General features: G+C 51.2%; 2 protein-coding genes and 1 long non-coding RNA gene across 8 annotated transcripts in view; 1 reads left to right on the forward strand and 2 right to left on the reverse strand.

Moving 5' to 3' along the window:
* LOC108315781 overlaps positions 1 to 1,638 on the reverse strand; it is a 3,820-nt gene extending 2,182 nt beyond the window's left edge. The window contains exons 1-2 of one of the 2 annotated variants that reach the window (XR_001830071.2): positions 1,503 to 1,638; positions 163 to 1,379 (exon numbers count right to left, since the gene is read on the reverse strand). This is a non-coding gene — a long non-coding RNA (uncharacterized LOC108315781). The remainder of the gene's footprint in view (positions 1 to 162; positions 1,380 to 1,502) is intronic. The other variant, XR_001830072.2, reaches the window with a different exon arrangement.
* On the forward strand, positions 1,632 to 11,117 carry ZNF692 (zinc finger protein 692). 3 transcript variants are annotated; one of them, XM_017545317.2, is made up of 12 exons: positions 1,632 to 1,871; positions 2,400 to 2,590; positions 2,861 to 2,892; positions 3,222 to 3,485; positions 4,155 to 4,203; positions 4,295 to 4,429; positions 4,775 to 4,996; positions 5,086 to 5,163; positions 5,263 to 5,341; positions 7,081 to 7,195; positions 10,338 to 10,437; positions 10,603 to 11,117. In XM_017545317.2, exons 2-12 carry the CDS (start codon positions 2,412 to 2,414, stop codon positions 10,907 to 10,909), a joined length of 1,560 nt encoding a protein of 519 aa, XP_017400806.1. In that variant the 5' UTR covers positions 1,632 to 1,871; positions 2,400 to 2,411; the 3' UTR covers positions 10,910 to 11,117. The 3 variants fall into 3 exon arrangements, with proteins under 3 accessions (XP_017400806.1, XP_017400807.1, XP_037600484.1); XM_017545318.2 differs by having other exon boundaries at positions 4,778 to 4,996; XM_037744556.1 differs by lacking the exons at positions 1,632 to 1,871; positions 2,400 to 2,590 and adding an exon at positions 2,608 to 2,794 and having other exon boundaries at positions 2,861 to 3,485.
* A 484-nt stretch (positions 11,118 to 11,601) lies between these two features.
* Positions 11,602 to 26,598, reverse strand: part of ZNF672 (zinc finger protein 672) — a 15,204-nt gene continuing 207 nt past the window's right edge. Inside the window, exons 1-4 of one of the 3 annotated variants that reach the window (XM_037744558.1) lie at positions 21,654 to 21,981; positions 16,410 to 16,565; positions 15,384 to 15,488; positions 11,602 to 13,875 (exon numbers count right to left, since the gene is read on the reverse strand). In XM_037744558.1, coding sequence (XP_037600486.1) covers positions 12,414 to 13,790 — 1,377 coding nt within the window. In that variant the 5' untranslated portion in view covers positions 13,791 to 13,875; positions 15,384 to 15,488; positions 16,410 to 16,565; positions 21,654 to 21,981 and the 3' untranslated portion in view covers positions 11,602 to 12,413. Of the gene's footprint in view, positions 14,011 to 15,383; positions 15,489 to 16,409; positions 16,566 to 21,653; positions 21,982 to 26,598 lie in introns of those variants that run through there. The other 2 variants (XM_017545319.2, XM_017545321.2) reach the window with 2 other exon arrangements.

Consider the following 26,598-nt stretch of genomic DNA (forward strand, 5'->3'; position numbering starts at 1 on the left):
AGGCACGTGCCACCATGCCCAGCTAATGTTTTGTAGTTTTAGTAGAGACGGGGTTTCACCATGTTGACCAGGATGGTCTCGATCTCTTGACCTCGTGATCCACCCGCCTCGGGCTCCCAAAGTGCTGGGATTACAGGTGTGAAACACCGCGCCCGGCCCTACCTGCCCATCCTGATAGCAGATAGCGGGCAGCCGGTGCTGAGCAGCACAGGTACATTGACCATCCAAGTGTGCAGCTGTGATGCCGACGGCCACGTCATGTCCTGCAGCCCAGAGGCCTACATGCTCCTAGTCAGTTTGAGCCGGGGCGCCCTCATTGCCATCCTGGCCTGCATCTTTGTCCTCTTGAGTAAGGAGCTGCTTTCCCTTCTGTGGAGTTCTGCCAGTGCCTGCTCAGACATCCGTTCATTACCATCCTGACACAGCTATTCAGAACTGGTGTTCCACATCCTGCTTACTGAAAAGGCGGTACAGTGAGGCTCAGACGTGCGCCGTGAACAGCACTGTCCACAGCTACGTGCTGACCAAGCTCTACGAGGCCGACATGAACCTGTGGGCGCCGCCCTTCGATTCCCTTCAGACGTACATGTTCGAGGGGGACGGCTCTGTGGCGGGGTCGCTGAGCTCCCTGCAGTCGGCCACGTCGGACTCCCAGGCATTATTGTTATACATTTGCCATAGCTATGTTGGAGAAAATATCAGCTATCATGTGTCAATGCTCTCTACATGCCAGGCACTGTCCTAAATTCTTTACAGGTGTTAGCTTAGTTAGCCCTGCTAAGTGGGCAGTAAGATACATGACTGGAGTTGAAAGAGGGCAAGGCTAGGAGCCATCGTGTTTTTAAAGCCATGGAACTGATTAGATCACCCAAGAGAATATATCCAGACGAGAGAAGAGCTGGTTCAAGGCCTGAGCCAGGGCACACCTCACCTTTTGGCAGAACAGAGGGGATGGATCCAAAAAAGGAAAGAAGGAGCCAGTGAGGCGGGTGGGAAATCAGGAGCATTTGAAGTCGCAGAAGTAAAACTAGGGCCAAAACACGTAGAGGGAGCCATCAGGATGAGGAAGAAGAGAGCTACGTAGTCGCACTCTCTCTAGGGCAGAGAGGCAGACACCTGACAGCTGCTTTGCACAACCCGACCGTCGCCAGCGACCTTGCGGAGAGCCACGGCAGAGGCTGGGCGTGCAGGAAAGTTCCATCAGAGCCACCTGAAGAGAAGGGGATGGGAAGAGAGAGTCCGCAGAGAACGTAGGCAACTTTTAGCAAGAATTCTGATGCTAATAGAAGCGGGCTGCAGCTGGCGGGAATGCGCGGTCCCGAGAGGGCTCCAGCTGGCTTTCAAAGTGGCTGTTTCTGCATCATGTTTGCGGGTGGCAACTGTGAGGGGGAATTGCAGGTGAGCACAAAACGGGAGCGGGGGGCCACGTCCGCAAACAGGCCGGGCGGCCTGGGGCTGGAGCTCAGGAGGCCTGACCCTGTCTCTTCCACTTTCCCGCAAACCTTTGGTTGCCAACCGCAGACGCTCACCACAGAAGCGACCCAGCCACGACGCCACGACTCCGGCGAGGATGCACAACACGCGCGGGCGACTCGGGTCGGGGAACCACGGTTCCCGGCAGGCGTTGCGCAGGGCACCTAGTGCGCAGGCGCACGCCGCGGGCCCCCGCCTCTCCCCTCCCTCGGGGGGCCCGGGCCCCATTTCCGGGCTAGAGCCGCCGCCGCCGAGAGGCACCGTTTCCTCTTAAAAGAGAAACGACGGCTGCGCTCGCGAGGTGGGCCCCTGTCTTCCCGCAGCTCCGGGCCTGTTCGCTAGGCCCGGGAGGCGCAGGCGCAGGCGCAGTCGGGGTGAGGGCGCGCGGGGGCGCACAGGTAAGGCTGGGTGGGGGTGGGTCGCCACGGGGACTGTGGGCAGCCTGGGGAGCTGCCACTGGGATCGGTCCGCCCCACTCACTGTCAGCGTTAAGTGGGGGCGCCCTCCAGACCTCTGACCCCTGCCCCACCTCCCGTCAACCCAACTAAGAGCGCCCCCAGCTGCACCCCAGGACACGACCTTTCCTTCCCTGTAAACCAGTGAAGGCCGCCGCCCTCTTCAAGATGACATGTGTGGACCCCCAGCCCAGTTGAAATTTCCCGTGGGAGCCTGTGGCCGCTTCCCCACAGCTCCATTTCAGGGGGCTGCAGGGCGAAGGCCTTTGTTCTGCCCACGTCGCACCCGACGACACCCACACCCCGAATCACAGAAGGACGGGAGGTTTGGCTCCACACCTGCCGCTATTGAAATAGTTTCGTGTTGCCCCAATTCGCTGATGAGGAAACTGAGGCCCTAGCGACAGGTGGAGCCCGGGTCCCCGACCCCCAAGATGCGCTGGGCGCTGGAGACGTCTCCTCCCCCTCCAGGCGCTGGTGCACATGGCTTCCTCCCCGGCGGGGGACGTGTCCTGCAGGCGGCGGGAGAAGCGGCGGCAACTGGACGCGCGCCGCAGCAAGTGCCGCATCCGGCTGGGCGGGCACATGGAGCAGTGGTGCCTCCTCAAGGAGCGGCTGGGCTTCTCCCTGCACTCACAACTCGCCAAGTTCCTGTTGGACCGGTTAGGGGCCAGGAGAGGGGCTCGGGGAGGGCACCCAGGCAGCAGCCCCTAACCCCACTCCAGGGCCTGTCCTGCTGCTCTGTCCCACCCCAGGTTTCTCACTTTAGCAGGACGGCCTGTGTGACTTGTGGCCCCACTGGGGCCCTGCTCCCCTCCTCACGGTCTCAGCAAATAGCGGGCCCTTGGGGCTGGCCCCTCCCATGTGTGAGTGCCCAGGGCTGAGGGTGGCTGGGCACCGGGGCCCTGACCTGCCTCTTCTCCTGCTGGCAGGTACACTTCTTCGGGCTGTGTCCTCTGTGCAGGTAGGTAGGGGATGGCAGGGGGTGACAGCCAGAGGGAAGAGGGGCCGCAGGGTGACCCAGAAACACCCTCCTCAAGGAGTGTTGCATCAGAGGAAGCCCTGAGTGAGTTTGAGAAGGGTGGGGTGAGTTGGGGAACACCGGGCAGTTTGATGGGGGCAACCTCTTGGTGGGGAAGGGAGCAAAGTCTTAGGACCCAATGTGTCTAGGTTCTGAAAAATGATACATTGGACTGTGGCTGAGATTGCCCTGGGGTTTGAGGGGAACAGGGCTCTCTGGGTAAGAGGAGGAGACTTCCCAATTCAGCCTGACTGCTTCCCCCACCCCTCCAGGTCCTGAGCCTTTGCCTCCAAAAGGTCTGCAGTATCTGGTGCTCTTGTCTCATGCCCACAGCAGAGAGTGCAGCCTGGTGCCCGGGCTTCGGGGGCCTGGCGGCCAAGATGGGGGGCTTGTGTGGGAGTGCTCAGCAGGCCATACCTTCTCCTGGGGACCCTCTTTGAGCCCTACACCTTCAGAGGCACTCAAGCCAGCCTCCCTTCCACATACTACCCGGAGAAGTTGGTGTCCCGAGGCCACGAGTGGGCAGGAGCTTGCAGGTAGGCTGGTAAAAAGCAGAGTTGTGGAGAAAAGGGAGGAAAAAGGTTTCCCATTTTCTCTAGCTCAGAACGCTGTTCTGTAAAAGTGATCCATTTTCAATTGAAAAACTATGTTGACAAAGAAATATATCATCAAATACATTGTTGGGCATGAAAAGCAAAACAAAATAGGGTGTATGGTATGACATCATTGGTGAAAAATACAAATAAGGGGAAAATCGTGTGTGTGTGTGTGTGTGTACTTGTGAATGTATAGGATATCTCTGGAAGGCACATAGGAAACCAGGTTGCCTGTGGGAAGAAGCAGGTGATGGGAAACAGTATTGGAAAGGAAATTTTTGAATGGATAGTTCTGTGAACTATGTGAATATCATCTCTGAAACACAACAACCTCTCCTACTCCAATAGCCTCTGCTCCCTCCTCCTCCTCCTCAAAAGCCTCTGGCTGGGTGCAGCAGCTCACGCCTATAATCCTAGTACTTTGGGAGGCCAAGGAAAGAGGATCACTTGAGCCCAGGACTTTGAGACCAGCCTGGGTAACATAGTGAGACCCAGTCTCTATTTAGAAAAAAAAAAAAAAGTCTCCCATCACTTCAGACCTTAGAACTTTACGTGTCCTCATCCCTCGAGTCCAGAGTTCCTTCCCTTTTGACTCTGCCTATCCCACAGATTTGGAATCTGAGCATGATGAGAGGACCCAAGAGGCCAGGTTGCCCAGGTGAGGATGCAGGTAGGAGGGAAAGGGCAGAATTGCATGGATGGGAGGATGAGGGAGAAAGACCTCAGGCTTGCCTTCTTTTGGTCTGCAGGAGGGTGGGACCCCCACCAGAGACCTTCCCACCTCCAGGAGAGGAAGAGGGTGAGGAAGAAGAGGACGATGATGAGGATGAAGAGGAGATGCTCAGTGATGCCAGCTTATGGACCTACAGCTCCTCCCCAGATGAGCAAGTTGGGGTTGAGGGAGAATACTGAGCAGAGCAAGAGAGGGAGGAGCCAGCTGGCCTGGCAGTTCAAGGCTTTGCAGACTAGGGAGAAGGGCTTGTTGGTGTGGAGGGAAGGGTGGGTTTTGGGGAAAGCAAAAAGAACTAGAGGCTTTGAACTGAGGGAATAAAAAGGGGTGAAGTCAGGCGCAGGGAGATTGAGGACTGAAAGCAGGTATGAATGGGGAGCCTAGGGTGGGGGTAGGGTTGATTCAAGTTTGAGATCTTTTCGATTTAGGGGTTAGGGTCGGGCTGGGGCTGGCTGGCTGCCAAGAGATAATGCCATCTTCCTCTTTGTTCTCCTTTCAGTAGTGAGCCTGACACCCCCAGACTACCCCCTTCCCCTGTCACCTGCACACCTAAAGAGGGGGAAACACCACCAGCCCCTGCAGCACTCTCCACTCCTCTTGCTGTACCATCCTTGTCAGCATCCTCATTGGAATCCAGAGCTCCTCCACTTGCAGAAGTCGAGGTGCAGCCAGAGCTCCGCAGGACCCCTCAAGCGGCCCAGCAGGCCGAGCCCCTGGCCAGGTAACCTGATGGCTGAGACAGAAAGGGCAGGGGCATCCTGGGATGTGGCCCTCCCTCGAGGCCCTCTGCTCCCTCTTTGCTGCCCATAGCACTGGGAGTCTGGCCCAGTCTGCTCCAACCCCGGCCTGGGATGAGGACACTTCACAGATTGGCCCAAAGAGAATTAGGTAGGACTTGGGGAGATGGGGTCCTGAGGAGGGCAGAGAGGAGGGAGGCAGAGAAGGGGAGGCAGGAGTTGTCCTGCTCTTCTCCATTCTCCTTCCCAGGAAAGCTGCCAAAAGAGAGCTGATGCCTTGTGACTTCCCTGGCTGTGGAAGGATCTTCTCCAACCGGCAGTATTTGAATGTAAGGGGCACAGGTTGGGGCCTGTGTGGCTGCTGGGGTGGGGGAAAAGGGTTGAAAGAGAAACTAGGGAAAAGGATCCTAAGGCATGGGAGGGTTCAGAACCTGGAAGCAGAGGATTAGGATAGACATGCAGAGCTTTCCTATGATTAATCATCATTAAACCAGATGGCTGAATGCAGTGGCTCACACCTGTAATCCCAGTACTTTCAAAGGCTAAGGCTGGTAGATCACCTGAGGTCGGGAGTTCAAGACCAGCCTGACCAACATGGAGAAATCCTATCTCTACTAAAAATACAAAAAATTAGCTGGGCATGATAGTGCATGCCTATAATCCCAGCTACTCAGGAAGCTAAGACAGAAGAATCGCTTAGTGAGGGATTCTTACCTGGGAGGCAGAGGTTGCAGTGAGCCAAGATTGTGCCATTGCACTCCAGCCTCCGCAACAAGAACGAAACTCCATCTCAGAAAAAACTAAACCAAAACAAAAAAAATCAGACAACTGATAGATGAAACCATGCCTCAGGTGCACAGAGCACTAGCCTCTACTGCTTGTTCCATGGTGGACCCCACAGAGTAACAATGGCATGGATCAGGTTCCCCTGAAGGTGCTAATGACAGTTCTGGGCACTTGACATGTATAAAGTCTTTTGGTCCTCACAACATCCCTACGGCTTAGGTGCTATTATTCCCTCTTTGCAGACAGAAAGGTTAGGCATTGGTCAAGGCTCTTGAGCTAGTATGTGTTAGTGCTGGGGTTCTGAGCCTGTTGGCCTGGCTGCAGAGTCCATGCCTGGGCTGCCTCATATCCTGGCTTGAGAGGGTAGTCCTAGAGTGTAAAGGGCTGGGAGATGGTCCTGTCCCCAGTCAGAGGCACAGAAGGGGAAGGGCCCAATCTCCACAGTCAGTCAGAGCCCTTGGCACAGCAGGTACCAAGGCTGGGGAGGGCCACAGTCACTGGCATGGTGAGGTGTTGGTAGATAGACAGGAGAATTCTGCCCACAGATGACAAAGAGAGGAATCCAGTGAAAAGGGAAAATATCCCGTGATGATAGTGAAACTCTGGGCTAAAGAGAGCATTCAGCAGGGCATGCCAGACATTCTAGAGTCTGTTATGGAAGAGACTGGAGCAGCCCCTGGAAGTTTAACTATGGAAAAATGGGATTCTAAAGAAGGGGACAGCCCATGCAATTCAGTGAGCCAGGATGCCAAGTTAGGTCAAGTGAAAAGAGAAGTATTTTGATATTAAGGAGTTAAGGTTGAAAAGCCTGTTACCCTTAACAGTGTTCTAGGTTGATAGCGTGTGTGGGGGGGGAGAGATATACTGTTGAATATGAATACTGATGTCAAAAAGGATAATCATACTTATGTGAACTACTTTCGCCTCCCCAGCAGATAGTGCATTCATGATTAGGTGAACCAGGGGTGTCACCCAGAGTGATGCTTTGTATAAGGAACACTGTAGGACATTGCAGGGTGAGACTGTGACAAGGAGGTGAGATAATAGAAGTCAAGCACAGAACAGGGTGACAGGAGAGCTGAGTGGTCAGGATGGGATGGGTATGGTTCTCATGGTCTAGGTGAGGACTGAGCCTCGAGGAGATGAGCAGGCCATGACAGGGAGAGCTGCTGGGGCCAGGGAGGGGACAGAGGAACATGCCTGCTGGGTCAGCTCAGTTGATCTACCTGTGGAAGGCTATTCTTTTGCCTCTTCTCTCCCCACCACCCACTTCCTTCTCTAGCACCACAAAAAGTACCAACACATCCACCAGAAGTCTTTCTCCTGCCCAGAGCCAGCCTGTGGGAAGTCCTTCAACTTTAAGAAACACCTGAAGGAGCACATGAAGCTGCACAGTGGTGAGTGGTGGAACTCCACCTTTCTGTGTGGGACCTTTTACCTTCCTCTGTGGGTCCTATCACCCCTGCTCTATAGATTTCATCACCTCCCCCTCGGTGGGGTCCTGTCACCTCCCTCTCTGTGGGTTTCTAGTTTCCTCTGAGGGACAACTCTGACTCATCCTGCATGCGCTGTGTGTTAAGCACCTGCTTGCTTTAGACTGTTCTGGGTACTGGGTACGGCAATGAACAGCGCAAGCAGTGCTAACCCTCTTGAGACATCCACTTTAGTGATACAGGGCTGTGAAGAAATGTGGAAGCAAGGGAAAGGAAAGCATAAGGAGGAGCTGCTGTTGGAGAAAGAGAAGATGCTTTCAGCAAAGACCTAAGTGAAGTGAGGAATGGAGACCTGTACCTTACGGACTATGGGCAGCGCCTGTGGGAAGGCCTTTAGGTGGTACCTGGGTGACATGCTCCAGGAATAGGGAAGAGGCCAGGAGCTGAGAAAAGAGAGAGATCACATAGTTGGTGGAAGCCTCTGAGACCATCCACAGGAGTCTGACATCTGCTTTAGGCGAGATGGGTGCCATTGCAGAGTCTTGAATGGCAGAGGGACCTGGCTGACTTTTTAAAAGATCATTGTGGCAGCTGTGTGAAGAAGAGGGGGACCTCAGATGAGCAGCACCAGGCACTCAGCTGTGAGATGACTGCAGAAACATGCAAGGCAAGGTGGTACCTGGATTTGCTGGTAGCAGTTGAGTCGGCGAGGAACGGCTGGAGGCCACTGTGTGCACAGATGGAGCCAAATGGGGTGCTGTGGGAAGGAATAGGTTGGCTACAGTTGAGTGGGCAGGGAGGAGCTGGGTAACTCAGAGGATTCTAGCCTGAGCAGCCGTGCAGAAGGTGATGTGATTTCCTGAAAACAAGGGATAAACGGGCTTGGGAAGGGAAATTTGATTTGAGACATGCTAATTAAACATCCAGGAGATGTGAATGTGGAGATTAGGGGAGATGTCAGGCATAACTATAAATATAAATGTGTGTGTCATGAGCATATGGGTGGTATTTAGAGCCATGGGGCCAGACTGTCGTTACATAGAGGGAGTGTGTGTCATGGCACTCTAGCCATTCAGTAGAGGGCAGGCCAGGTACATGGTCAGGAAGATGAAGAGAGTGCTGTTTGCAGAGCTGAGTATAGAAAATGCTCCAGGGAGGAAGGGGCAATGATTGCCACTGCAACAGGCCAAATAAAGTAAGTTGAGAACACGCCACCAGATCTGGCAGTGGGGACGCCATCAGATGACAAGATGGAACTGACAGGAGGGGCGGTGTAGCTGTCAGTCTGATAGTCACAATGGAGTGCGCTCAAGGTGGAGTGAAGACACAAGTGTGGACAACTCTGTAGAGTTTTGCTGTAAGATGGGCAGATAAATGGAGTGTTCGCTAGAAGGCTGTGGGTTCAGGGTGCAGAGATGGAAATGATTCCATAGAGAAAGGCTTGCTGCTGAGGCTGGAGTGGGGTGGGAGACCTCAAGTGTGGAGCTGGTCTTTCAGGGCAGAGTGGGGAGCTGCCACAGGGTAGGCAGTTTGAGTAGTCATTTATATAGGCAAAGATGCAAGTTGAATAGTGGATTTGGTGGGCAGAAGATGTGGGTGTTCTAGTTTCTTAGCAACTTTAAAAACAAGAGCACTTCTGAATAAGGTAGGCTGGGGGTGTTGCAGGCTGGTGGGGAAAGGAGGTGGTGTGAAATGTCTTGTATTTCTAGAAAGTTGGAAAAGTGAACTGATAAGGGAAATGCAGACGCAGTAGGGCAGGAAGGGGGCCTTAAGACTTGTGGTTATAGATGAAAAGGGTGGCGGAGAGGAAGACTTTGCCCCCTTCTGTACACCCATGCAACCCTGGAGCAGAACAAAAGTTATGTTTATCCTGAGTTGGGCTTTAACCAAGCAAGTACAGTGGATGGAGAAAGGGACAGGAAGATTGGTAGTGTGAATGAAAGAAGGCAACAAAGATGGCTGTGGAAATGCAGCTGAGTGGGGATGGGCTCAGAGGGAAGATGGTAGGGCCAGTAGACTGGTCTCATCATGGGATTATCATAGCAAGAGGACGAGAAAGGAGGCCCTGGCGGGAACCAGGATGCTTGAAATCACAATTTCCTTTTTTCTTCCCCTAACCTACTGTATCTTAGAAGAAATTGCAGTGTTTGAAGTGGTGCAGTGTGTGGGTGTGACCTGAGACTGGCGGCTGAGGAGGGTTAGCGATGAGGTCAGTGAGGTCAGGGAACAGTGGGCAGTAATGGCGGCTGACAGGAGTGGAGGGGCTGAACCCAGAGTTGTGTGGATGGCGGGGGTGTGATGGGAACCAAGGAGGAGGCTGGAGGTATATGTGTGTGTGGTCTGATGAAGGGGTCTTCAGAGAGGTGGTGATGGTAGAGGTGGTCTAAAGGGCATCATGAAAAGCAAAGACACCTTCTCTACTGTAGGCCGTGAGGTTTGGTGGGTTAGAAAAATCACAGCAGCCTGTGAGAGCTGCTGGCAACACAGTGACCATGGGCAACAGGCAGGTGCTATTGGAACAAGCAGGGAGGGCAGGTTCAGGGAAAAAGAGGAGAGGGAATTGGCTGCCTGCAGACAGGTAGTTCCACAGGGCCCTGATATGGTCTGCTACCGCTGGGATATGCAAGCCTGAACGGGTGGTAGATGACTCCAGATGCCAGGGACTGTCGTGGGGCCTTGAGCTTCAATCATAATTCCCATCACTGACTCCAAGCTTCTGCTTGGGGCTGCTGCCTAGTGCCTTCAATTCATACTAAGGACCCAGCTCTCCATTCCATGTGTCTCCTTTGAGAAAGAACCAGGCTAGAGGCTCAGAGGCGGGATAGTGCACCTCCACTGGGAGTTCATTGGTTTGAGTGGGATTGGCGGGCAGGGGGTAGGGTGAACAATAATGAAGTCTTTTAGCTGGGTTCGTATCTTACTTGGTTGTCATGACCAATCAAGTAAGAGGTCCAGACAGGCTCCATGATTTGGATACAAGTGATTAGAACTTGAGCCTCCTGACCTCTAATACTGGTGCACTCCTATGATGGACAGTTGGGGAGGTGGGCCAAGGAGGGGCCACAGGGTGGGCACAGATGCTGGAGTGCCCCTCATGTGCCTGCAGACACCCGGGACTACATCTGTGAGTTCTGCGCCCGGTCTTTCCGCACCAGCAGCAACCTTGTCATCCACAGACGTATCCACACTGGAGAAAAACCCCTGCAGTGAGTGCTGGGGTGGGGGTCTGTGGGCCAGGGGACAGAAGGGAGGAGGTGGAGTCGGGAAGCTACGCATACAGGACACCTAGGCTGTGGGGAGCAGCAGGAACCCCCTAGGGAAGTCAGGATGGCCTGAGCCCTGTACCTTCCCTCCTCTGTCCCTGGCTTCAGATGTGAGATATGCGGATTCACCTGCCGCCAGAAGGCCTCCCTGAACTGGCACCAGCGCAAGCACGCAGAGACGGTGGCTGCCTTGCGCTTCCCCTGTGAATTCTGTGGCAAGCGCTTTGAGAAGCCAGACAGTGTTGCAGCCCACTGTAGCAAAAGTCACCCTGCCCTGCTGTTAGCCCCTCAAGAGTCACCCAGTGGCCCCCTAGAGCCCTGTTCCACCATCTCTGCCCCTGGGCCTCTGGGATTCAGTGAGGGGTCCAAGTCCTTTGCATCTCCTCAGGCTCCAACCCTGCCCCCTCAGCAATGAGCTCTCTAGCTTTGGCTTTGGGGAGCCAGACTCCAGAGACTGAAAAGGAGCAATGAAGAGAGTCTACTGAGAAACACCAGATACTTGGTCCCCAGGAACTAAGGCGACAGAGTGCAGAGTGCAGGGTGGGGGCAAGACTGGACTGTAGGAAAGCCGGACTACTTTAGTCTTCCTAAAGGACAAATAAACAGAGTATTTTATGTGGGCATGTATGGGCAGAGTGAGTGTTTTGGCACCTGAGGTTCAGAAACCCTGGATCCCTTTGAAAGCATGGACCAGAATGCAGCTTAGGTGGAGGCCCTGTTTCTGTCTCTGCAGGCCCTCACCTCTGGGCGTTTCCAGACTCACTTTGACACTTTGCAGCCCTTTCCTGTGGAGTAAAACACTCACTCTTACACTCAAATAGAGCAGGCAGAGATAGTCTGGAGAGTGCTGGGTCACTCCTGGTGGACTAGCTGGAGCAGAAATAGAGGCATATGATCCTGGGCTATCTTGTACTTCCATCAGCAGAGAAAACCCAATGTGTAGGCCTTGTCTCACCTTTTAGTGTGGAATCAAGTGGTCCTCCATGTAAGATCACTGAGCTGCCTTGGGAAGGTTCAAGAGACCTTGGAACTGAATGGACCTACTCTTGGATCACTTCCAAACTCTGGTCAGCAGCCTTAGGTTTGACAAAGGGGACACTTGGCATCTAGAACCCAAACAAACAACTTTATTTCACTAGCCATTAGCAAAAATTGTTGACCTGTTGAAGGGATTTTCCATCCTGCCCCCTCCCTGTGGTGGAACCTATTTCCCCATGGTTCCCATGATGTGGAAACAAACTCGTGCTCCACTTGGCATTCCTGGCTTTGTGGACCCTCATGGTTTTGGCCTGGGTCTCAGCAAAAATGTCCACCTGGCTAGGGAACATTGTCCTGAAAGGCGCGTTGATTTGCCCTGAGGACACGTGGCCATGCTGAGGACCCCGTCCACCTTCATGTGGCGGCCACCAGGGAGCAGGCAGCGCCCAGATGGAGACAAGAAGACCATAGGGCTAGTGATATGTAACTACAGCCAAATTTGTGACCATTACCTGAAGAGGCAGGGCAACAAAAGTAATCAGGAAAGGAGAAGCAGAAGAGATGCAGGCTGGAATAAAGAGATGGGACGAGAAAATAAGACAAAGGCAGGAACATCAGAAACACCAGCAAGCACAGTAGCATTAATGGGACACACCAATACTGGGCTCTTGCACACCGGGGAGTCTAAGGTTTCCCTCTCTGCACCTACACCTTAGGAGAGATGCCAAGTTATACCAGGACAGGATGGCAAAAGTTGACAGGGAAGTAGGTGTAGAGGCGAGGCACGAGGCCAAGTGAATGGCTGCCAATGGAAACTGGAAAGGCAGGAGGCCACATGCTTTTCCCAAACGTCCGTCTGCAAGTTGCCTCACCGGTCCCTGTGATGCCATCTAGGTGCTTGCCTAACCACCTTTACAGAAGCCTCAGCAAGCCTCCTTCAACTAGGACACAAAGAACCCTGACCTTTCCTGTTCAGCCGACCCCTCTAAGGCGAGGGCAGCGCCTACTGCGGCCTGGATGGCAACAGCGGCAACAGCGGCAGCTGTGGCAGCAGCACGCGCGCGCGTGTGGGCCCGCTGATGCTGCGACAGCGAGCGGCTGTGGCTGAAGCACTTGCCACACTCCGCGCACTCCGCTGGCCGTTCTCCCAGGTGCGTCTTGCGGTGGAGCGCAAGCTTAGAGGCGACGCTGAAGGCCCTGCCGCACTCAGGACATTTGTGTGGCTTGTGGCCGGCATGGTTGCGCCGATGAACGTTGAGATTGGACACGCACGTGAACCGTTTGCCGCACTGTTCGCAGCGGTAGGGCTTCTCGCCTGTGTGCGTGCGCCGGTGCTTGGTGAGGTCCGAGCGGTCGCTGAAGCGACGGCTGCACTCTGGGCACGGGAAGGGCTTCTCGCCCGTGTGGATGCGCTGGTGCACCACCAGGTCGGAGCGCTGCCCGAAGCCCTTGCCGCAAGTGGCGCACGCATGTGGCCGCTCGCCCTTGTGGCTGCGCCGGTGGCGCAGCAGCGTGGAACTCTCGCTGAAGCAGCGTCCGCAGTCGCCACATGCGTATGGCTTCTCACCTGTGTGTGTGCGCCGGTGGCGCACCAGCGTGGCGCTCTCCAGGAAGCCCTTGCCGCACTCCGGGCACTTGAACGGTTTCTCCCCCGAGTGCGTCTGCAGGTGTCGCGTCAGCGTAGAGTTCTTGCCAAAGCTCTTGCCGCACACGCCACACTGGTGGGCGTCTGAGGCACGGGGTCGCCTGGGGCTCTGGGACACGTGGATGCGCGCATGACTCCGCAGCGCAGCGCCGCTTCGGAAGCCTCGCGGGCACTGCGCGCAACGGTGGCGTGGGCCAGCAGGGTCAGAGTTTGTCCCCGGACGGTGCGCCCGCGCCTGGTGGAAGCGCAGCGCACTCTGTCGGAAGGCGCGGGAACACAGGGGGCAGCGGCGGGGCGGCTCTGGCAGATGATGCCGGCGGCGGTGCAGCAGCAGCGCCGGGAGATGCGGGAAGCTGCGGCCACATGTATGGCAGAGGCATGAGCGGCCACGCTGCCGGTGTGCGCCCAAGTGTAGGTCAAGGCGGCTGCTGTGGCGGAAGCTTTGGCCGCACTCACTGCAGATGTAGAGGGTCTGGCCAGCATGGCTGCGCCTGTGCGCTTGGAAGTCAGCAGCCCCTGTGCAGGGCTCGCCGCATTCTAGGCAACGGAAGCGGCTGTTGCCGCCGTGAGATCGTTCATGTCGCAGCAGCACTGAGCTGTAGCAGAAGCTCTTGCCACACTCACCGCACATGTAAGGCTTCCCCGCTGCCACCGTTGCAGATATGGTGAACATGGTGAGGATGAGTTCACAGAATGTGCCACTCACACTCTGGGATCCACCTCCTGATGCTGTGGCTAAGTGTTACTTTTCTTAAGGCCTGGAAAGGGCAATGTAACAGAAAGGAAAGAAGGAGGCCATGAAAACTGGTCCAATTCCAGGGGTCTTCTCTAAGGGGCAGACACTGCAGCTGTCCAGAGGTCGGATGTGGCCAGGTTCACCCTGCACCGTGGGCCTGTGGGGAGAAGGTCATTGTGAGCTTCCGCAGCAGCTCCTGAGGAATGGAGAGGGGAACATGAACTCCCTATTTCTTATAACTTCCTCAGGTAATCCACCTCCAGGATTCCCTTCTCCAAGACAAAGCAAAGCCACGAGCGTCGTCCTTGAACCACCTGTGAGGGCAGGAGGGACAAACTACAAGTGTCCTGGAGAACAAACAGGAATAGATTCAAAGGGGAGCTTGATTTCAGCATGGGAGCCATCAACACTGCTCTGAGGGAAGGGAAAGCCAAGCCTGTTTTCTGGCCTTAGATGGGGATCCTTGTCTGGAGATACATTAGGAAAGGACCAAGGCGGAATGGGCAGTGAGAGGTTCCCTGGGTTTAGGCTATACCAATGCCTTCCTCCAAGACCCAGGTTTCCTGGGTCACTGACATGAACCCAGCCAGGCTTGGGTGGGAGGGACAAAGCAGGTAATGTGATGAAGCACAAACAGGTCCAGCAACAAGAGCCAGGTAAAGGGCTCGGACCCCAAAGCTACTGAAGAGGCTAGGGCCTGGCCAAGGGAAGGCATTTGAGAAACCCCAAAATACTGTTCCTTGGATTTGGACAGCACTTGATAAACACACTATCCCATGCCAGTATACAGCCCCAAAATTGAGAAAGCAACTCAGGACCCAGACAAGGGGTAAAAAGGGAGCATAGGTAATTCACAAAAAAATTAAAAGTTGGTGGCATTATCCAAGAAATACTTTTCACATTTTCAGGAAAGGCTGGGGAAAAGGAAGGGGCATCCTTTCTATAGTAATTGTCAGGATATCCAAGTTGTTTGTGAAGGTTTGAGTATGATGAATTTGATGAAGAAAGCCATATTGTTTATAAACATTCTGCTGTATTTCTTCACTGTCCCAGCTTCAGGGATCTAAGAATCGGGAGTAGCAGAAAAACTCCTTTATGGAGACCAAATCTGCTCTATTATCCTGTTTGTCTCATATGATATCCCTGAATTACTCTGACAAGCTGGTCCAGGCAGCTGTCTGGGAACAGGGTCAGCCTTTGCAGTACGTGCACAGAACTGCACATGCCGTCTAGTCAAGAGCACAAACGTGGCTGCTCTCCTCACCTGGCTAGCCTTACCACTGACCACTGCTCTCAAGGCCCATAGGTCAATCTCCAGCAACTGGACAGCAGTTAGTATAGGATAGCTCCTTGTCGCTCAATAGATCAGGGAGAGGAGGTACACAAAATGGTCTGCTGTCACTTTCCTCTTAGCAGATGAAAGTTCATCATAGATACTCAAAACTTTGGTTAAAAATACCCTCACAGACAGGGTCCTTATGTTTTGTATGCAAATGGGGTAAAGTGAAAAAAGCCTTGAAAATAGCAAACCTGCAAGGCCAGGCTCTGGAGCTTCTGCTCCCCCACCAGGCTGGGCAGGAGTAGCCAGCATGGGATGTCCTCCTCTTGTGCCTCTGGAGTAAGATGTGCTGTGCCCTGCAGAGGTGAAGTAAAAGGGAAAATGTGAATTACAACTGAGAGGGGGAAAAAGGGAGGGAAATATTTTCTGGAGGAGGGTATGTATTTAATGGACATTTTAAAATATAAAAAACTAGGGAGAACAGTATCACAAATCACTCACCATTTTATCATTCTTGTTTCATTCACGCCACCACTCTGCTTTTTTTGGGGGGGGTAGGGAAGGTTCTAGAACATTTTAAATCTCAGACATCTTATACAAACAGCATGATTAGTATGATTTTTAATCAAAAAATGCAAGCAGGAACTCTAGAATAGATTTTTTTTTTTTTTTTTTTGACAGCCTCTCTCTGTCACTCAGGCTGGAGTGCAGTTGCTGGATCTCAGCTCACTGCAACTTCCACCTCCTGGATTCAAGTAGCTGCGATTATAGGCAAGTAACACTGTGCCTGGCTAATTTTTGTATTTTTGGTAGAGCTGGCGTTCTGCCATATTGGCCAGGATGGTTTTGAACTTCTGAACTAAAGTGATCTCCCCGCTTTGGCCTCCCAAAGCACTGGGATTACAGGCGTGAGCTACCACACCCAGGCTGAAGTAGACTTCAGAGAGAGTCCCTTGGTTCCTCCAGAGGGACTTTCAACCCAGACACATGAGCTGCTAATTCTAGTTAGACGTCAGTTCAGAGGAATGTTTGCCCTTCTGAAAATAAAAACTTCCCTGGAGACTCAGTGGCTGATCCCAAATGCCAAGGAAAGCAATGCTCATGCCCCACTGAGTGCTCTGCCTCCTCCTTCGGTATCTGGAGACCATGGTACCTCTCAAAGCATGTTTCTGGGAGCCCGCCCTTGCCCAGGCCACTGCCTCCCAGGGCACATGCCCAAGGAAGACAAATGCACAAATGCCAACATGCACACATAAATGGCATATAAATAATAATACCATTTCCTTCCATTATGGATGCAGAATAAGACACTCGCTAGTATGCAGGATTTGGAGCTTGAGTGCCAAGGCAGGCTCTTCAAGTCTCTCTTCTGTATCTCACCCCATGCTGGAGCTCATCCTACAGGCAAAGGGGTCTGTGTTTGGAGTGGAAACCTGAAAGAAAAAATATTACTGTGCCAAAAAAAGAATGACTCCTAGACCATCCTAATTCCTACTCTTCTGATTGAACGTGAGTTTTTGGAAAGAGGGAAGGGGAAAATTACGTGTGAATTGGTGAAAATTCGCATTGTTGAATACATATGTAAGTACCTTTTAAGCATTTAATACAAATACTATATATATAACTAAAAAAAAAAAAAAACCCAAGTATTAATAAGGAAGATAAGCTAATAGAAAAACTAATATTTACAACATGGTCAAGATGAACTTCTGAGTTTTATATGTCATGTGTTTCTTAATAGATATTGCAAGTATTTCATACCATATCTAAATTAATCACAAATTGCAAATCCAGAGTGTTAGATTTAACCAGGATTTAGAACATTTATTAACAATCTACTGTGACAGATTTTTCTTGAGTTGCATCCTTCAATCAGAATAAAGATTTTTCTTCCCTGGTTATCTGTTCTGCCATGCCAGTATTTCTGGGGTGGGACAAAAGACCTCAAAAAGCCATGATTCACAAGAAACAAGTGGTCACCTTGAAGTCAGAGTTGGTAAACCTGGTCTGGGCAGCAAGGATTAGGGCTGAGGGGAACTCTCCAATGCTGTGCTGTCTACTACAGCAGCCCAGAACCACATGTGGTGACTGAGCACTTGAAACATGACTGGTTCAAACTGAGATGAGTGGTAAGAGCCAAATACTCTCCTCATTTCCAAGAGTTACTATTAAAAAAGAATGCAAAATACCTCATTAATAATGTTTAGTATTGATTATATGTTGAAATGATATTTTTTTAATATATTGGGTTAAATGAAATATATCAGAATACATTTTGCCCATTTTTAAGGAAAATTTAAGATTACAAAAGTGGTTTATATTTTATTTCTGTTGGATAGTGCTTGTCCAAATGGCCTTTCCAAATCCTTGAACATACAAATGGAGGCTGGCCCACCTCAGTCCTTGGAGGGCTTTAGTTGGGAAAAGTTCACCCACCCTGCCTGACCTTCAGAGCTCCAGTAAGGATAGAGTTCCTCTCATTTTCCAAGACCCTAGTTCCTAGCCACCCTCTACAGAAAAGTCCACCTGCTGTTTTGGAAACTGGACATCTAGACCTGGTAGGGAATTGGTGTTATGACTTATGAAAAACCTTCTCTCACTGCGACTCTCAGAAGGTGAAAGCATACCAGTTGTTACTGGTAACACACAATCACCTGTTTATACATGTTTCCCTTTCGTCCTCCCAGTACTTTGGGTGGCTGTTACCAGTAACCCGCATGTGACGTGGGCTTCCTATGCAGGCTTGTCCAGTCATCCAGCACAAGTGCACAGCTGGGTCTGGGGACAGGAGTAAGGCAGCAGGCCAGGTAGCCTATCTCTCACTCTGCCTGGGTCAGCCCCCGCCCCTTCCTAGAGGCCCCAGGAGGCTTGTAGCAGCTCACTGAACACCAGGGACAGACCTGGCTGTGAAGTTCACAGAGAAGCACAAGGCAGCCCGGGAACAAGAGGGTAAAATGCCAACCCCAAGAACCACCACTTTGGGCCCTGGGATTGCTGTGTGCGCTGTGTTAACCTTGAAGCTCTGGTCCAGAAATGGAACGGTCCCCATGACATGAGGGGCAGGAACTGACAGTGGGAGTGTGGGAGTTTTAGCTGCATCAGGAGAGATGATTCTTCTGCTGGCTTCTCCTTGTATTCTTACCCCTCAGGATCTGAGTGATGCTGCTATCTCTAGGATTCTGTGATACCCCTAGAATGCCCTGAAATCCAGATGAGATAGAAGCAAATTATCCATTCCCCACTCTAGAAAGGGTATGGAGAAGTTTCCCTGGCCTTCAGAAGGCAGCTCTGGGGCCTTGCCACTTACAGTTCCTTCTACCAGCAAAGCTCTCTCACTCTCTCATTCAGGACTCTCTACTTAACCCTTTCCCAGAGAGGCTCCTCCTGCCTCCATACCTGCCTCACACTCAGCTTTATTCTTCCTTATCTGGGATGCTCTGGCCACTCTGGCCTTCAGCATTGCTTGTGTCTCAAAGGAACAGGATAAACTCTCACTATATGTTCTCTCACTGTCTACATCCATACCTTCTCTAGGCTTCCCAGATTTCACAAGAAAATCTTTGTGAAACCAAAACTTTCAAAAGAATGTATGTGGACCATGATCAGACTTGAGCACGTGGGGTAGGAGCGAACTGTTATTCCTGCTTCCACCAGCACCTTAGACATGTCAGACTGATTCTGAAGCTGGAAGGAGAATATATTAATCGGTGAATTTAACAGGAAACAGGGATTACTATCCACTCTGGAAAGATTTAAGCCCTGTTCTAGGAGGTGCTGATAGGGTATGGAATTCAGAGCACCAGAATTGCCACTCCTTGCTTCCTTCTCCCCATAAAGAAAGAAAATCCAGTACTTCAAAAGATGTTGCTCCTTCCAGCTTCAGATTCAGTCTCTGTCTAAGGAGCTGGTGGAAATAGGAATGACAGTTCGCTCTCATGCAAGTGTTCAAGTCTGACGGTGAGCCAATACGTTTTTATTTTGGAGACGGAGTCTCACTCTGTCGCCCAGGAAAAAGTTCAGTGGCACCATCTCAGTGCGATCTCAGCTTACCGCAACCTCTACCTCAGAGTTTCAAGCGATTCTCGTGCCTCAGCCTCCTGAGTAGCTGGAATTACAAGCTTGAGCTACCACAGCTAATTTTTATATTTTTAGTAGAGGCAGGGTTTTGCCATATTACCCAGGCTGGTCTCGAACTCTGGGCCTCAAGTGATCCTCCTGCTTCAGCCTCCCAAAGTGCTGGGATTATAGGTGCAAGCCACCAGGCCCGGCCCAAATACATTCTTTTGAAAGTTTTGATTTCACAAAGATTTTCCTGTGAAATCTGGGAGCCGCAGAGAAGGTATGGGTGTAGACAGGGAAAGAAGACACATAGTGAGAGTTTGTCCTGTCCCTTTGAGACACAGGCAACGCTGAAGCCTAGAGTGGCCAGAGCATCCCAGATCAGGGAGAAGGGATTATAAGGTATTTTGCACCTTTCCTGGGCCTAGCAAGGACCTGGGCACACAGAAGGCACTCAGCGCTTTTTATAAGTGACGTATTAGTCTGGAATCCAGTTTTCCCAAATGTTAGGTTCCTGGAGGAAAGAGCCTGACTACAGTCATCGTATTTGCCATAGCACTACCTGCTGCATATACTGCAAATACTCTGCTTTGATTTACCGAGCTGAGCCTGAAACCTGTGTAGTAGAACGAGAGAGGCAGAAGTCCAAATTCTGGTTTTTCCCACTAGCTGTCTGATCCTCCTGCCTGGGAAAACTTTAGTAAAGAAAGCGTGGTGGCTCATGTCTGTAATCCCAGCACTTTGGGAGGCCAAGGCGGGCAGATCACCTGAGGTCAGGAGCTGGAGATCAGCCTGGCCAACACGGTGAAACCCCATCTTTACTAAAAACACAAAATTAGCTGGGCGTGATGGTGTGCGCCTGTAGTCCTGGCTACTTGGGAGGTTGAGACAGGAGAATTGCTGGAACCCAGGAGGTAGAAGTTGCAGTGAGCTGAGATTGTGCCACTGCACTCCAGCCTGGATGGCAGAGTGAAACTCCATCCCCTCCCCCCACCAAAAAAAAAAAAAAAAAGCTAAGTCTTGCTGGGCATGGTGGCTCACACCTATAATCCCAGCACTTTGAGGGGCTGAGGCAGGTGGATCACTTGAGGTCAGGAGTTTGAGACTAGCCTGGCCAACATAGTGAAACCCCGTCTCTACCAAAAATACAAAAATCAGCCAGGTGTAGTGGCACCCATCTGTAGTCTCAGCTACTGGGGAGGCTGAGGTGGGAGGATCACTTGAACCCAGGAGGTGGAGGTTGCAGTGAGCCAAGATCACACCACTGCACTCCAGCCTGGGCAACATAGTGAGAATCCATCTCAAAAAAAAAAAATTGCTAAGACTGAGAACTGCGGTTGTCCAGTACTTAGGATTTACTGTCCCTAGAACAGTCTTTTTTTGTTGTTTGTTTTTTGAGACAGGGTCTTGCTGTCACCCAGGCTGGAGTGCAGTGATTTGATCACTGGCTCACTGCAGCCTAGACCTCCTGGACTCAAGCAACCCTCAGCCTCCTGAGGAGCTGGGACTATGGGCTCGTGCTACCACACCAGGCTAATTATTATTATTTTGTAAAGATGAGTGTTCTCACCATGTTGCCCAGCCTGGTCTTGAACTCCCGAGCTCGAGAGCCTCCCCTAGGATTACAGGTGTGAGCCACTGTGCCCAGCCCTGGACAGTTCTTAAGAGGAACTCTGAGTAAGAAGGGGCTTAACTCCCGTGTCTACTCCAGGCATCCTAAACGGTCTGCAGCCCTTTTCAGCCCTCCCCACTCAACCCCTAAGAATCCCTCACACGATTAGAGCAGCACCGCATGGGCCTCTCATAGCTCCACTTGCGCGACCTGTGGCCCCCAAGATTAAACAAGGGAAGCTAGCTATTCATTTTGGGGTTCGGTGCCTGGTACTTAAGAGCCGAGCACAGCTGTCTGCCGAATGAGGAACATGGCACCTTAACAGGTCGCTCTCCGTGACCCACAGCAGCGCAGCCAATCCCGGGCCGCCTCAGTCAGTGCGCGTCACGAGTTGCTGGGCAAACTTTCCTTGGGCTAGCGCCTTCCTACCCCCGGGCCTACCCTGGCCCGTGGCCCGTGGCGCAGCCGACCTGGAGAGCGAGACCGGGCACCAAAAACGGAGCGGGGAGAGGGTAGCGTTGACCGCTGCCAGCACCCGGTGGCGGTGGGTGCCCCCTTCAGCCGGCTCAGCCTGACGATGCCGGTGGTGGTGACGCCAACCCGAAGGTCACCCGGGGGGGCCCAGCGAGGACAGGCGGCGGGGAAGGCCTGGGAGGAGCAGGCCGCGCGGCTGCCCGCGGACCTGTCCGGCCAGTCTGTCGCTCCAGTGTCTCCGCCTCACTCCTAGCCCGGGCGGCGCTCCCGACCGCCACAGACACGAGTCGCCTGGGGCGGATGGGAGAACACGAGCCGCAGCTGAGGACCGCTGGCCCGCGCCACCCGCGCCCTCCCTGCCCTTCTGTCCCCTCACCGGTCGCCGACTGGCTCCTCTGACACCGCGTGGTTCCCCTCGGCCAGCGGCCGACCCCAGCCTCCCGGACTGCGCGACTGGGCGAGGGAGCGACGAAGGGGATGACTGCGCGCGCGCGGCCTCCGAGTGAGGGGAGCGAGGAGGCGACCGGGCGTCAGGGAGCGCAAACTCCAGTCCCTCTCGCCCACGCCGGCTAGTGGTCCGTCTCGCCCTAGCAGTGTCAGCGGTTGCCGGGAGGACTGAGAGGCCAGCAAGCTGCACAGCAGCCACAGAGCCCCTCCGGCCCCAGCTGAGGCCTGGAAGGAGGCGGGACTAGGAGAGAACGCCGAGGGACTCCAGTCCCGCCCCCGCTCGGGCCAAGGTCCCGCCCTCCCTCTGGACTTGACCAATCCCTGCCTCCCCCTTTGCCTGTCGGCCCGCCCCTGCGCCTCGTCCCTCCCAATCAGAGGAAAGGGCGCTGAGCCTGCGCGCGCCTCAGCCCCGCCTTACGGAGTCCTGGGAGCCGGGCGGTCAGCTGCGCTCTTCCGGCGGGAGTGACGGACCCGGGCAGGGGTACCCTTGGGTGCTGCCGGCGCGGTAGCCAGTGCCTGGCGCGGACAGGGCCGCGGCAGCCATCCCCGAAGTTAGGTTAGCGCCTCCTTATAAGTGAGGCCAGACTGATAACTATTATCTCTCAATCCTCACCACAGCCCTGCCAGGGGAAATTTGGGCATTTTCCCTATATTTTAGGTGAGGACCCCACAAGTTAATGAGGCGCCCAAAGTCGCAATGCTAGGTATAGGGGTTGCTGCTGGTCGGCTTGCCAGCTGTCTCTCCATGACTTTCCTGGTTGAGCTGCCTGTCCAAATGTTGCCCCTAATGTCTACTAGGCAGTGCTACTAGTGTTGTTTTACGGAAACGCATTTTGAGAGCCTGACCATCCTTTTTTTAGTGTGCCTATATCCGAACAGACGCCCAGGGATGGCCCTCAAGGCCCTTCTTTACTGCTCTAATCTTCCTTTCGAGGTCACTTAGTACCACTCTTCGTGTTACACATCTTGAGCTCTGCTGGGGGGGTCCCCTAAATTAGTGTACACTCAGATCTGGCACGCTTGGCCTGGAAAACTCACCTTCTTCTCTGTTTTAATTTCTAAAAGTTTAGTCAAACGCCATCTCCATAAACCTATGCTAGAATGCCCCTCTCCGTCCTCAGTCCTGGAGATACATCCATGTGGCAGTGCAACCTCCTGCATGTTGTTACTGTCGTTATAGTCAGATGAACACTGTTCCCCCATAGCTTAAGGGACAGGCCTTGTCCTACTCATGAACGATTGATCCCTTGAAACATAAGCACAAGGCCAGCACACCACAGATGATCAATGAGTGTTTGCTGACCTGCATATGACAACACAGACTAAGGAAGACAGATATGGTAGCGGCAGGCAAGAAAGCTGAAAACCAAGACACAGGATGCAGGTCTGGAGTGATGAGGTCCTGAACCAGGAAGGGATAAAATTGAGAGACATGGAAAATGTGCTTGAGGTACACATATTTTTATTGTAAAGAATCATACACAGATAAGGTAGTATTATGTAGAGAGTGACTAGTTGAGGATAATTTCAGAGTCTTTTAGCCAGAGAAATGGACTAATTTAGACATTTCTGGACTCATTGATCATTATTGATATCATGTTTTTAAGGGCACTGACACACTTGGCTTAGGATGGTAACTAGGATGGTCATATAATTGAAGGGGCAGGATATATTTAACCTAGAAACCTTTTTTGTGTGTACATAATGACCGTACACAAATTCTAACAAACTTTCATACGAGGACTGGGTTAGATGACTTTCTTTTGTGTAGCTTTGGAGGGAAAAACTCGAACAATGGGGGGAAAGAACAGGAAGCTGGATTTGGGTTTCCTGTGCTATGGGAGTCATCACAGTGGGGGATGACAATTGTAACAGAAATGCTGAGTGTAGTGAAAGAAAGGTCAAGGATGAAGTTATGTGTATATTTGTCAACTAAATATATCACATGCAAATGGTTTTCTCTGCACATCTATATCAATAAATGACAACTCTTAATGTGGTTCTGTAAATATTCAAAATATTTATGAGCTACTATATGCCAGGTAGTGTTCTAGATGTTGGCGATAACAGCTGTGAATCTACTAGATGAATCTCCCTAAAGTTCTGATTGCAGCACATTCCTGCTCAACAACAGTCAAACGTTTATATTAACCACCAAATGAAGTTTACTCTTCTGGCGTAATAGTCAAGACCCTCTTCCACCTATTCCAGCCTGTCTTTCCAGGCTATTCTCTTAAACTCTATTAAACTCCCCATCTACCTTCTACATTTCTCTCTGCTTGACATACACTTCTATTCCTCCACTTTTTCTTGTCTGCCAAAGACTTACTTATCCTTCAGGCTTCTGTTCAAATGCCAATCCACTCTCAAAGTGAAAACCATATCTTCTTCTGAAGACCACTAGTATTGTTCATCCAGCAATTCCTTAAGTATTTATTAAAACCTGTTGTCTTTGCAAGCCACAAGATGCGTAAGGTACTTTCTCTATTTACATCCTTTACCATGTACTTTAATTTAAAACAGTCTTGATCTGTCACTCAAGGCAAGAGTGCAGTGGTGTGATCTTGGCTCACTCCACTTCCCAGGTTCAAGTGATTCTCGTGTGTCAGCCTCCCAAGTAGTTGGGACTACAGGCACACACCACCATGCCCAGCTAATTTTTGTATTTTTAGTAGACATGGGGTTTCACCATGTTGACCAGGCTAGTCTTGAACTCCTGGCCTCAAGTGATCTGTTGGCTTCAGCCTCCAAAAGTGCTGGGATTACAGGAATGAGCCACCATACCTGGCCACCATGTACTTTAGAATAATGTGCATACTTTATTTCTCCTACTAAAGTATAAGCTTAAGGACAGAGTCAGTCAGTGTCTAGGTGCACATTTCTGAACACCTGCTATGTGCAAAGAAATGGGCTAAGTATTGGAGACAAAATGGAGACTGAGTCCTTTCAGGACATGCTGAAGGCAGGCAGATCCCTATCACCCACCTCGCCCCCAGACCTTGCCATCCCATCATGTGCAAAGTACAAAGTGGTATAGAGGTAGAACAGGAAGAGTAGGGTAATTCTGCAATAGGTCATCAGTAAACTTCATTGACTCAGCTTGTAACCAAGAGTTTGTATAGGGGTCTGTGAATGGAGGTGACCATTATTTTCACCTCCCCTCAACAGACCCACACTGAGAGATTTCTGCCAATGTAGTGGGACTGGGTCAGGCAGAGGGATTGGATGAATAGGAAAGGAGTGAGCATGAACTCAATCCAGCCTGACAGAATGAGTAAAGGAGATTCAGAATCTCTGTGGAAGATGCTGAGTGGGGTGGGACAGGAATTCAAGAAAGTAGAGTGGGTGGAGGTATTGGAAGAGGAACCGCAAATAAGTGTTGTGCTAAATCAAGGAATCCCTCCTTTCCACAAGCTTTTGAAGACCTACTAAGTCTACAGCTGTCTCGGTAATAGAAATATACAGATGAATAAAATATGTTCCTTTACAGTATGGAATCTATTCCATACCCAAGGGTGTAGGCTTCCCTCAGTGAGAAGAGGAGGAGCCACGGTGTATCAGGATTTGTAAAGACTAGGAATTTAGAGGTGAATAAGTGAAGCCATTTCTAAAGTGGATGACATTTCTCAGAGGCTATAGGTGGATTAGTAGGGGCTGAAGGCACCCTAGAGCACCAGTATCCAAAAGGAGGCAGCTGCAGCAGAAGCCAGTAAAGCCTTGGGGAGGAAGAGGAGCAGGACATGGTCAGATTTTATTCCTATGTCAGGAAATGGTGGACAGTGTCCAATGCTGAAGTAAGTCAAATAGCATCAAGACAGTTGGGTTTGGCTAGAGGGCACTGTCAGTGGTTTATGAAGTGAGACAGAAAGGAAGGGAAGTAAAAGTTATAGGCATGCAGAGCAGGCACATAGTACATGGCTTACATTACTGTTGGGGGCAACTGAAAGGCAAGTAAGTAGGGCAAAAGTATAGATCACTATTTCAAATCCCTGCCTGAAATGTGAGCGCAATGGATATTCATCATGCCAAATATCAGATGTTGAAGGCTTACTGTGTTGCTAGTGGTAAAAGCACCGAGAAAATTGTTTCAATTTAATTCATCTTGTTCCTATATTGCTAAATACAATGGTTTATATTCTTCAAACATTCTAATTTCAGTTACAATAAAAATATTGGCTTCAAGAGCAGGGCAGCTTCCAGTTCTTCCCCAAATAACTCCACAGATGTCAACTGACACAGTTTTCAAATAGAGGAAAGAACCAAGTACAGAAAAGTGAAATCTAACAATTTAGAATAATGAGAACTGGAAAGACTGGGCTAAGTCCTGAAATGTACATTTTATATATATGTTTAAGGAATAAGGGTTTGTATTTATTTCAAGTTGCAAACATATTGTAACACCATGTCAAAATGGTTTTCAGGAAACAAGAAAATAAGTGAAAATATAAATTGAATCAATAACAGACATATTAATCTTAATGGCTTGACACAGAGGATTTCATGTCTTTTAAGTTAAACAGTAACCTTAACAGAAAACGACTGGAGTTTGTGCTACTTACAGTCTGAGGTCAACTTCAAGGACACAAACATTGATTCCATCGGAGAGAATGCTACTTATTTTTACATTTGTACAGGTAAACTAATTGTGAAGAACTACAATAAACTAGATAAAATTGGAATAGCACAAAAGTAGAATATTTGTTGAGAGGATATTTGAAGATCAACTTCCTTTAAAATACAAATTCCTAGTCCTTAATGACAATTTTTTGTTATGTTATATAAAAATTATGTTCAAAATTCACATCTAGGCTCAGTGGTTCACAAAATAGACAGAAAATGAGCTTAAAAATCACAAAGCAGAACTTTTTTTTTTT

The sequence above is a fragment of the Cebus imitator genome, unplaced genomic scaffold (genome assembly GCF_001604975.1).
Source record: "Cebus imitator isolate Cc_AM_T3 unplaced genomic scaffold, Cebus_imitator-1.0 Scaffold179, whole genome shotgun sequence".
Lineage (NCBI taxonomy): Eukaryota > Metazoa > Chordata > Mammalia > Primates > Cebidae > Cebus > Cebus imitator.

What these genes read in the sequence shown, in the direction of transcription:
- ZNF692 (XM_017545317.2), top strand. Translation starts at nt 2,412, where the DNA reads ATGGCTTCCTCCCCGGCGGGGGACGTGTCCTGCAGGCGGCGGGAGAAG. An exon ending in GCCAAGTTCCTGTTGGACCG is followed by an intron (nt 2,591 to 2,860) that starts GTTAGGGGCCAG and finishes TCCTGCTGGCAG; the next exon opens with GTACACTTCTTCGGGCTGTG. An exon ending in GAGTGGGCAGGAGCTTGCAG is followed by an intron (nt 3,486 to 4,154) that starts GTAGGCTGGTAA and finishes CCTATCCCACAG; the next exon opens with ATTTGGAATCTGAGCATGAT.